Source organism: Ciconia boyciana, chromosome 9, assembly GCF_034638445.1.
Source record: "Ciconia boyciana chromosome 9, ASM3463844v1, whole genome shotgun sequence".
In the NCBI taxonomy this organism is placed as follows: Eukaryota; Metazoa; Chordata; class Aves; order Ciconiiformes; family Ciconiidae; genus Ciconia; species Ciconia boyciana.
In genome coordinates, this window is record NC_132942.1 from 25,415,613 (window position 1) to 25,427,095 (window position 11,483).

The 11,483-nt window shown below is 51.2% G+C and overlaps 1 protein-coding gene across 2 annotated transcripts in view; it reads right to left on the reverse strand.

Moving 5' to 3' along the window:
• The window catches only part of GNAO1 (G protein subunit alpha o1), a 146,888-nt gene extending 136,999 nt beyond the window's left edge, over nt 1-9,889 (reverse strand). For both annotated transcript variants that reach the window (XM_072872415.1, XM_072872414.1), the window contains exons 1-2: nt 9,214-9,889; nt 9,076-9,118 (exon numbers count right to left, since the gene is read on the reverse strand). In XM_072872415.1, the coding sequence (XP_072728516.1) occupies nt 9,076-9,118; nt 9,214-9,331 (161 nt within the window). In that variant the 5' untranslated portion in view covers nt 9,332-9,889. The remainder of the gene's footprint in view (nt 1-9,075; nt 9,119-9,213) is intronic.
• Nucleotides 9,890-11,483: the final 1,594 nt, after the last annotated feature.

The following is an 11,483-nucleotide window of genomic DNA, read 5'->3' on the forward strand; positions in this document are numbered from 1 at the left end:
CTATGCACTTTTGCTTATTGCTTTAAAATTGTAGCTACCAACTCTAATCAGCTCTAACAGGGAGAGGATAAATCACCAAATTCTGCTAGGAGATAGTATACATTTTTATCATTTAAGTTATATTTTCCTCAAGACAAGCCTGTTCTTATCTCATCCCCTTCTGTAACGATTCCCAGCGCATCCTGAAATGTTCCAAGTCTTGTACCAGACTGTTACGGTGTGTACAAGTTGCTGTTGATGATACTCTTGTAGACAAGAGCATTTAATACAAGTCTGAAGTTGCTGGAGAGCCCCAAAGCATGTTGAGTCACTGCTCTGCCTTTCAGACTGTTTTAAGCACTGGGGGGTTGATATTTCAGAGAAGGGACATGCAAAGAGGTGAAACATCCATTCCCGGCCTCCCTGCCAAGGTGCCAACACTGGGGTGATGAATTCTCTGAATAGGGTATTTCTGGAGTAGGGTGTTCTTCTGGACCTGTGAAAGCTGCTGAGCCCCTCTCTGCTCACTAAAGCAGCTCCTGGAGACACCCCTCATGGCCTCCTGATGCAAAACACTGCATTTCTATGCAAAGTAGCCTGCCACATGCCAAAGAGAAGAAAATCCCTCTCCTTGTTATTAAACCCTGTATTTCCTACCAGCATTGGATCCTGCTGCTGCCAAAACCTGCTCCCAGTTTTCCCTGAACACCATAATCCTAAACAGTCAGTCCAATGCCTTTACGCTTTCTCAGAGAATGGCAGCTAGCACCTCAACGCACTTACTAGGATCGGCGTCTCCCAACTTTTCCCCAAAAGCAACTTCTGCAATGTTAACCAAGCAGAATTTATGTTGAAAGATTGCACAAATTATCCTGTATCAAATAGAATATACAATAAATTGTCTTTGGTTCCTGAGGACACAAAATCCCACAGGATGGCCTGATGGGGAAGAGGGGGCTTACTAACAGCCATGGCCCAAGCTTGTTAAGGCATGGGAGGACCCCGTGTCACCCACACCTCTTTTCTCTCTCTCTCAAGCTGGTGTATTTCAGCTCCTTTGTTTTAAGCTTACAGGTTTTATACTGGGATGAAAGGTCTGCTGATGAACCGATACAATTTTTGGTGACCAAGTAGAGCAGGACATGCCCAAGAATAAAGAAAAACAAAGCTATTTCAGTTCTGCCAATCCTTCTCTTTCAATGTCAAAAATATTATTGATTAGCAATTTGAAAATAGGCGTGATGTTGGCTTACTACACAGCTCCGTGGGCTCCCTTCTGAAAGCGCGCTCCTCAGTTCTTTCTCAATTAACTTGAAAGCTGGGGAGGGTAAGCATTTTTATTGGTAAGCTAAGAAATGCCTCCATCAAGAGTTTTATTTTATTATCGCAATAAGCACAGAATGATTGAGCTTTGGATTAAAGGACTTTTTTCTCCCTTTTGCTCAGCACTAGAAAACCATCGGTTCCTTTGCTTTGTGTTATCCAGTAGCATTTTTCAGGCTTTTGCATTTTCTGATTTTAGGCAGAATCCTAACAGCATCTTATAATCAGGACTGTAATCCTCCAACCTCCCCACATCAGCCATTTGCATGAATGGTCTTAAAAATAAAATGAGAATTATTCAATTAATAGTTTAGGGGGATCTTTACATTAGGCAGAGCATTTCTTCAGCATTAGGAAAATCATGCAAAAATCATTAGTATTTCTCTCTAAGAATGAAATAAAAGAATTTCTGAGGCAAGAAAAATGGCCTTGGGTTTAATGTGCCAATGCTTTTTATCATGTGATTTCCAGACCTTTCTGTTTCCTGGTTTTGTTTTTGTGAATGAAACTTAGCCATTTCCAGTATCCCACGAAGTGCCATGCAAACATTTGAAATTCACCAGCTCTCATAAGAATTGTACATTGAATTGACATCATCTTGAGTGTAGGAAGAATTTGGTCCAAAGTCCAGTGAGGTCAAAGAGAGGATTTGGGGTCAGTAGCATTCAAATTGACTCGAAATAAGTGAGGTTGCTGGTTTCAATCTTGCTAATGTAAAATAAAAAATAGGAATCAGGCTTCAAAAATAACCAAGCAATTGAGATGGTTTCCATGTCTTCATTTGGGCTGGTTTTTATTTTGCTCACAATTCTTAGGCTAGAATAAGGACATTTACTTTTTAACTTTTCTCTGAAGTGAGGAGAGCTGGAAGTTTTCTTTCAAAAACAAAACAGAGAACTAAGCAAAGAACCCCTGAAAACAGAGCTCACCCGGTCATCATGCGAGTCCAGGCTCCACAGAAGCAATTTCAGGCTCTACAGAAAACTGCAAATCTCATGAGATTTGCAATTGCACCAGGAAGAGTGACAAGACTCTTAAATACCCTGGCCACCTGAATTTGAGAAGGTTTTGCCAATTTTCTAGTGCCAGAGCTTCTCTTCCTTCACGCTCTCATAATAAATAAAGGACCAAATCCTGTCTTCCGCAGTCAGTTGCACTCAGGGTTTAACCATGGACTTCAGAGTATAGAGCATAGGTCCTTCTGTGCACTGTGAACTGCTGCTGGCTCATAAGAAAAGCTTTTTACCTTCCTCACAGCTTGAGCAGGAGGTGAATGAACTCAGAAGTTTGCAAAATCGAGCTCTTAGACCCTGCACTTGCATCAGGCTTTCCGGCTGCAAATCCACCAGCTTCAACACTCATTTGTGATTTTGTATCCTGCAAATCCAGGAGAAACCAGGGGACCTTGATACTTACAGGGGCAGGCTGTAACTCTGCAAAGTGGCTGAAGAAAACTAGCTCTACCACAGGTAGATAATTATGAGTCTGTAAGACATTACTGACCGCCTGGCTCTTATTCCCCAGGTGACCAGCAACCTGCTCCTGCCTCAGCCAGCAGTGAAGCATTTCTTAATTTCACGTTTTCTCTTGACCAGACCAAGCAGAAGAGCCAACAAAGTGCCTCTAACTCCATTATTTGTCTCCTTCTCATTCCTCCCCCATTTTGATTATCTTCCCCATATTCCTCAGGTAAGCATAGTGGAGAACTCATATTGGATGTGAAGTTGTATCCCAGGCAGATGGAAAAGGACAGACCAAAGAGGAAAACCATAACCTTTTTCATTTGTCATGACTCAATCTAATGTCTCTTACAACTTCTGGGTTAGCCAAGCCATAAAACAAAACAGATCCCTGGTTACATTTGTGCAGCAGATTTGTCTCTTTCTTCAGAGCTCATTAAAAGAACCGCTTTCATCTCATTAGATTGCTAAAACATTTCCAACAGGACTAGATGTGTCATGTCAGAATATGACAGGCAAATTTCTTTTAAGGTTTTAAAACTAGGTTGAAAGAGAAGCTATGCAGTTCACTGTTGTCACTGAAAGATATTTTTACTTTTATGTGTCCCTAAAACAAGAAACAAATTAAGAACTGTCAAGGAAAAAGAAAAATCCCAAACCCAAAATGTATTCCATCTTGCCTCCTAATATTGTTACTGCTTTTCTCTGAAACCTCTCTCAGTCTAATGACAAGAACCTTAAGTATAAAAGAACTAACTACGGTTGTTAATGTTTTGGCTTATAAGCACAATTAATAATCCAAAAGGAAGGAAATAAGTGCTGAAAACATGATTACCCTTTGCAATTACAAGCCAAAATGAACAGCCTCACTTTCCTCTGTTCCCAGGTCTTATTGCTGCCTGGTTCAGAGGCAATCTCCCTGCACTGTGCCATTGCAAGGCATGGAAAGTGGTACCCACAGTATCCAGGGATGCAAGAAAGCATCTGGGAAGGAGGTGGGGAAAAAAGCTGCAGCAAGGGAAAGCTCCCTCCTGCAGCAGACTCCCACTGGGATGATTGCTCATGCCCTGGCAGGAGACTCTGCCTTCCTCAAGGCAGGCAATGCACTGATTAGCTGCCATCCCTACACCCCAGAACTGCCACAGCAGGTGGTTTACTACCAGATACAGGTTTCACTGCCAAAACAGCCCCACCAGAGTTGCCTCTCTGCTGGGGTCTGAAGAGCAACAGTATGCCATACGTACTGTGCCAAATCCACACCCAGGGCAGAGTGCGCTGGAGCAGGTCTTGGGAGAATCACACAACTTCATCAGAAAGGCTGCAGCTCTTTCCCCTGCTTATTGAAACCCACTTCAAATACTGCCCAGGCACAGCCTGTCACTGCCCTACTTTGGGCCTTAAGTCACAGAAATCCTGGAAAACAGCAGGAGACAAGTAAAGATAAGGATGGCTCTGCCTGACCTGATGCTCTAGTGAGGTTTGTGCCTCTGGGCTGCCAGCTCACACCGTGATCAAAGAGTTCCCAGATGGGAGCAAGGCAGTGGGGCCGAGTGAGGGTCCACACCCAGTGCCGCAGGGCAGAAAAGCTGCGCTGAGGAGTGGGACAGACCACGAAGATGCAGTCTGCAGTTGTCTCCCCAGGAACACGCCGCAGAGGCGAAGCAGCCCCACGCTATAAGCCCCCATGGGGCGAGGTATTCCCGGGGGAAGGGGCTGCAAGTGTGAAATCGCTACAGCTTTGAGACACAGACATGCGGCAAAGAGCACTCAAGTGGGTGTTCACAACACATCGTTTCGTTTCAGTGGCATTTACCATCAAATTGCTGAGATGGGCTGTAAAACCAGTGGGCGGGGACTGCTTCTCACTCTGAGGAAGTTCATTAGATTATAAGTAATTCAGTTACACAGAGAGCAAGTAGAGCCTGGAGCTGTTTTGAGGGGCTTTTTGAAAAAGGTCAAAACAATATAGTGGACGGCTATTGGGACTGATGGCTGTTGGGGAGAAGATAGTAGATATTTAAAGATAAGCACTGTACACTACTGTATTTTTCTCCTGATTGCATATTCCCATCCTTCTCATACATAACATAAAAACGTTTTGCAAAAAACGGCACAGCAAAGCAGCCTATCGACTGAGGTACTGCCAGCATTGCTGGTGAGGTGAGACATGGCTGTTTTGGAGGACATGCAGGGCTGGAAGCTCCGGCATCTTGTGAAAGGGAGTCGGACCCAGCTCTCTGCTCCCAGCTCAGCAAGGGACAGAAACTGCTGCTTCTGCAGAGGCAAAGTCCAAAACAAAACCCCCAAACCCAAGATTTTTCCTGTGGGCAGGTGAAGCCATGTCTTCTCCTGAATGCCACAGCCACCACTAACTCCTTGTTTGGGAAGGTGCAGTGTTGCCCCAGCTCACCATCCAGAACGGCTGCTGCTGAGTAGGTGGCAGGACCCTGTTTTTGAAGCCACGCCAGCTAACTCAGCCTCTCTGCGTTAGCGTGATTAAACACTGAATTCCCTAGAAGCTTCATGCTGATGGCAGCGGATGGTGTCCCCACCCAAGTAGTCCACCCCTGCTCACCACTGGACCGTTGCATGTATTTAAGTATTCTGCTGAGCAGTAATGGACAGACACATGCTTGGTGTCTTCCTAGGCTGGGGCTTTTAATGAGCAAACACATTTACTAGAGTTATAAGTCCCCACAAAAATATCCTAGAATAACAGCAGTCTTGATTCCATGCTACAATCCAGGTATTCCAGAAAAGAAGATCACATATTCCAAATTCTGCATGTGCTCAACATTTATTTCAAGATATAAGATCTGAAAAATGTTGACATCCATTGCAGTCTTACATCAAAGTGAATTTGCTGAGATGGGGTGGTGGGAGCGGAAGATGAATTTCTCTCGTCCGGTAAGTCTCACCCTCTGGCTTGGATCTTCAAAGGAGGCTCCAGATTTGCTTGGTTAAAGCTGGTTTTTAGTTTAAGCTGAGTGAAAATAGAACCCGGTCACAGCCTGATTCCAAACACTGTGGCACACTCTGGAGTCTCATTGGCTTGCATGGCACAACAGCGCCTTTCGGGACTGTTCCCCTGGCTAGCTTGGCCCTGACCCTGCATTTTGAGGCATGGGTGAAAGTATCTGGACTGCAGGACTGGTTGTGAAAAAATAACAAGCAAACCTAATCAGCCATGATGAGTGCAGTCAAAGTGCAAGGTTTAAGGGTGTCAGAATGACCTTGTGTGCCAAGAAAAGTGCCATTCCTAGCCTGTGTTGCCACTGTTTGAGATGTACACACTGGCCTCCAGTTCCACCTCTCTGCCATCCACCAGTATCTCTTTCTTTGCTGGATAACTCCCTGCTCACCAGCTGAAAGGTATCTCCAAATATTTCACTAAAACATCCTTAATTAATTTTACAAATCCTAATCCCTATCCTGGCTACACTCTCAAATGATTGTAATTTCTACCTGTCACTTCTTCTCCTGCTACCTAATATTTCAAGGATTAACTGGACAGCATGTAACCTCTTCTTAGTCCTCTGTAACAATATCTGCTCTCTGTTCCTTTGTCTTAGCGTTTTCTCATCTGTCTACAGATTCCTGTGCTTCTTTTCAAGGAAATATCCAAGTGTGAAGCTGCTTTAGCCATTCATGAGGATGAGATTTATTATCTAGAAGCACACCAATAACACAGTATTATAAAAATAAAATAGCAGTCTCTTTCATCAAAATCTAATGAACATGCGATTTAATCTTTATTAAGAATTCATTAGGTTCTCAGCAAGCCTGTCTAATGGAGCTTGACCAGGTGAAATGCTAATGCCTACATTATATTTAAATTAATTTTCAGAAATGTTAATTTCCCTGAGTTGTTCCCTGCACATCACTCTCCCCGGTACCCGCGGCTGCGCGGCTCTCTCCAGATGCCTGCTGTCGTGCTCATAGCAACACCACTGTCCCCACCCCAGCCTCCGCACAGTTCACTGGAGTTTCCACACTGACGGATGCCTCCCAGTTTCCGACACTATGAGCCCTTTCACTATAGCAGCCTTCTTGGCATTTTCAAGTCAGGTACAAAGCTGCAAGCCTAGCATGCGTTACTTTAAGACTGCTTCATGGAAAATATATATAAACGCATATATCTATATATAAAAATAAAAAATATATATCTATAACAGGGTATATTTCAGTCCTCAATATACTGATCCTCACCCAGCGAACAGGGTATTAACTTGATGCAATTTGCTTCAAAAAAACAAGAGCTCTGCTCTTTGGAAAACAAGAGTCACTGTACACTAATTGTGTAAGCCAGCGTGGTCACCGCCTGCCCTCCCGCCAATGGGCTCTGTGTGTATGCACTGCTGCACTGCTATTGTCGTACCTACAGCCTCTCCCTTCAACCAAACCCCATCGCCCACCATTCCAGCATGCTTCTGCAGAAGCAGTTCCTAGAGATTAAATAATTTATTGGTGTTCATCTGCAGTAACATATCCCCTGATCCACCTTTCGCACACAAACAAGTACAAACCAAACCCACCCTACCCCAGCCCCAAATCAAACTGTCGGGGTGGAAAGCCCCCTTTCAAACCGTGAAAGGGGAAGCTCGGAGGCTTTACAGAAGTAGGGTAGACAAATGTCGGTGGGAAAAGCTGTGGAGACTGCCGTGCACTGGAGGCGAGCCTCCTCGCAGTGAGACCTCCCGGACCCGCATTGCCTTCGGAAAAGCATTGCCTCAGGCGGAGATCATAGTTTAGTCCCCTGTGAGCCCCCGAGGGCTGGACACAGCGGCCACAGAGTTGATACAGAAATATCCGGGTCACCCGCAAAGCCACTCTGGCTGGAGAGGAGCTGAGCTGAAGGCCCGGATCTGCCACCCTGGCGCCCGCGCACTCACTCGCACACTCCCCCACACGCACACCCGGGGCGGCTACGGGAGTGCAGGGCAACAGATTGCCGAGCGGCGACAAGCCCCTTCGGCTATTTCCGAGCCCGTTCGGCTTCTCCCCGATCGCCTCCGAGCGCTCTCCGAAGGCAGCCGAGCGCGGCGCTCGGCCGCCGCCGGGAGGAGCCGAGCGGTGCCGAAGCGGCAGCGCTGCCGGCGGTTCGAGTCCCCGCTGGGCGCTGTCCACCACGCGAACCGCCTGAAAGCCGCAGCCGCGCCGCGCCGGGACCTGCCCGCCGGCCGGCACGGCCCCTGCCCCCGTGGCGGCCAGCTCACCGCCTGGGCCCCCGGCAAAGGCACCCGCTCCCGGGACTGCGGAGCGCAGCCTGCACCCCCCTCCCTGCACCCCATCCACACCCAGCTCTGCTGCCTCTCCCCTTCGCTAAGCAACCCCGGTCCCCGGGGGGCCCCTCCCAGCCACGGCTCCCTCTGCAACCACCGGCATCGCGAAGCAGCAACCGCTCCGTGCCTGTCCCTCACTGAAAACCAGATCCTGAACCAGCGCCCGGGCTTGTTCCGTGATGGCGCCCGCCTCGAACCTGCCCGTCATGTCTGTTTCGGTGGGAGACCGGGGTATTTCATTGTATTTTAATTAAAAAGGAGGAAGGAAAAAAAAAAAGAATAACCCTGCCCCGGGAGTACTTCCACCCCTTCATTAGCCTTCCCCTGCACCTGCTTTCCTATGGGATGCAATTACTCCAGCCACGGAGACGCGTTGGAAGAGACCGTGCGGGGGGGGTTTCACGGCTGTTTATCGCACAGTAATGTCTAATGAAGCACAGGGAGAGGGTGTGTAGGGGCGCCCCAGCGAGGGGCAGCCCGGCGCTCTGGAGGCCGCCTCGGTCCCTGTTGGGCAGCCTCGGGAGACCCGGACCCCAGCGCAGCGGTTGGCCAGGAGGGGTTTGAGTTTAATTGGTGCTGGGCGGCCAAGCTCGTCTTTCATTAATGAAAAGGAGAGGCTAAAATCTCCATAAAAGGGGCTTCGAGTGGTAGGGAGCCTTGATTTAAATCCGCAGAGCCGGCACATAACACACCGACATTAAGCTTAACTGACAGCGGTCCGCTTCACGGGGACATCTGCGCGGCCTCGCCCTGCGGCGGGGGGGAGGAAGGTGGGCTGCGAGCGGCCCACCTCCCCCCGCCGCGGGGCGAGGCCGCCGGGCGACACTTCAGCACCACATCGGCCCTGAACAGCAGCGGGAGCGGCGGCGGCGGGGCCTTCCCCCCGCCGTTTGCCTTCCCGCCCTCGCGGTCCCCTCAGGTAAACATGGCGCCCGCGGCCCTCACTCACCTCAGCGAGCCCCCGCCCCGTTCTCCCTCCCATTAACGCCGTTTACTCGCCCCCCCCCCCCCGGTTCCCCCGCGGGACTTACTTCATTTGCTTCACGATGGTGCTTTTCCCCGACTCTCCGGCCCCTGTTGAAAGAGAGATGAGGGGGGATAAGCGCGGGGGAGGCGGATAAGGGGGCGCGGGGCAGGGGGGGGCGACCGGGCCACCGGCGGGTTCTCACCGAGCAGGAGGAGTTTCACGTCTTTGGCGGCGCTGATCCCGTCCTCCTTCAGGTTCTTCTCGATGGCCTTGCTCCGCTCCAGGGCGGCTCTTTCCTCGGCGCTCAGGGTACATCCCATGGCGGCGACGAAAATTAAAAAAAAAAAAATATAAAAAAAAGGGGGGGGTAAAAAAATGCAGCCCCCGCCGCCGCCGCCTCGGCTGGCTTCCGCGGGCAGAGAGGAGGAGGCAGGGGCAAAGCCAGCCACCGGCGGGCGGGGGGGGGGGAATAAAAGAATTAAAGCAGATGGCCGTGAGCCTCCGGGCAGCGCAGCGCCTCCGCGGCGGGGCTCCCGGCTCCCTCCTGCCCCTCTCCCCGCGCCCGAGCGCTCAGTGCATCCAGCGGGGCTGCTGCGGGCACGGCGAGCTCTTCCCGGCCGGGAGGCGGAGGCGGGGGAGGAGGAGGAGGAGGAGGAGGAGGAGGAGGAGGAAGAGGGTTCGCGGCGGGGGGAGGGTCCTTCCCTCTCCCGTGCTCCCGGCTGTCGCGCTCTCCCCTCTGCGGCGGGTCTCCAACGGGCGGCGGCGGCGGGGCGCGCTGGCAGCGCTCGGCGGAGCCGAATGGAGGCGCGGGAGCGGCGGCGGCGGCGGCGAGAGGGAGGGGGCGCGCCGGGGCTCCGCGCTCCCGCCGGCCTCGCCCGCTCCCGTGACGCGCGCGGCTCGCGCATGCTCGCGGCGGCCGCGGCGCGGCCCCCGCCTCGGCCCCGGCCCCGGCCCGGCCCCGCCGGCCGCTCTGTTCCCCGCGGCCGAGCCTGGGCGCCGCTGCCCGCGAGGCGCCGCCGGAGCGGGGTCCCGGCGAGGGCGCGCCTGGGCCCGTGGCCCCTCCGCGGCTCTCCTGAGGGGAGGCGCCGCGACCGGGTCAGGCCCGGGCTGCGCACCCTGCCCGTGCCCGGCAGGGAGAGAGGTCGCGGCCTGGGTGCCCGCCCCCCTCGCCCCGGGTCAGGGGGAGGCCGTGACCCAGTGTCCCGCGCCTTCCCCCGGGCCGCTGCCCGCAGTCGGACGGGAGAGGCCGTGACTCGGGCTTCTGCCTCCGCCTTCCCGGTCACTCGGGGCTGGGGTCAGCCATGGCCCAGCAGTGCGGTGCAGCTCGGGTCGGGCAACAGCAGCTTGTTTATGTGGGCGTTGGGCTCCCCGAAGGCCCGGGCTGCCGTACCCCAGCCCCACGCAGTGTGGAGGCCCTGGCTCCCCGCGTGCCTTGCGGGTCCTCCGCAGCTTCTGCGCCCGTGCACTGCGCTTGCATCCGCCCCACGGTGCGGCGTGTGTAGCCTGCGGGGAGCCCTTCTCGAGCTCTTCGCAGTTAAATCATTTCGACAGGCACTTGCAATGCGAATCATTTACATGCTTGATGCAAGGCATCAAGTTTCACCACCATTTTGGATTATGTTTCCCATCTGTAATTAACAAGGTTGGGGGGTTTTTTTGTGTTGCAGTGCAATCACAGATCTCTTCTCACCAGATGACCTGCCTTCTTGTCATAACCATTCCACAACATCTAACAATTATTTAGGAATTCTAGCGTGTTAAAATCCTGCAATTTTCCTGGCGGGTTTTGCCATTTCGCAAGGTTGGAAATAGAGAAGAAAACAAATGTCAATGGGGAAAATAAAATAAATAGGACTTTGTTCAAAATGCTTTCCTACTGGCCCAGACAAGTCACGATATATTCAACTTTAATCCATAACATTGATTGATATGTGACAGTCTCACTATAAAAAGATCTGGAGAGGAAAGAATGAAGCATTGAGCACAGCAAGCTAAAATGCATCAAACTAAAATGAACACAACCAAGGACCACTGCCTGATACATAGAAAGGACACCCACCACTTCCAATTAACAAAGTCTGCAAAGGGAGGTTTGGTTCTTAGGAAGTAGATGTGAAAGGCGAGGCAGCTGATTTTGCCTGTAAAGCCCATTCCACCTCCCTGCCAAAAAGCAAATGGCTACAGGAGGCTTGACAGGAACATCCCGTGTTGTGGGAAGGAAATGCTGGGTCCAGGCTGCACTGGGGCTGCCTCGCAGGGGCTTGGGGAAGGCAGCGGGCTGCCATTTGTGGTGTTGGATGTGGGTGACTGTGTGCTCACGCTGTGCTGGTCTTCCACTTAGGACCTCCGTTCATGGCCTCTTCTGGGATCTTCTGACCTGCTGCCCTGAGTTCTGCGGTTCCTATATCCAGGACCATTCAATTAGGGGTAGAAATACAATTTCTAATAGCACCTACAGTATTTTAAGCATGA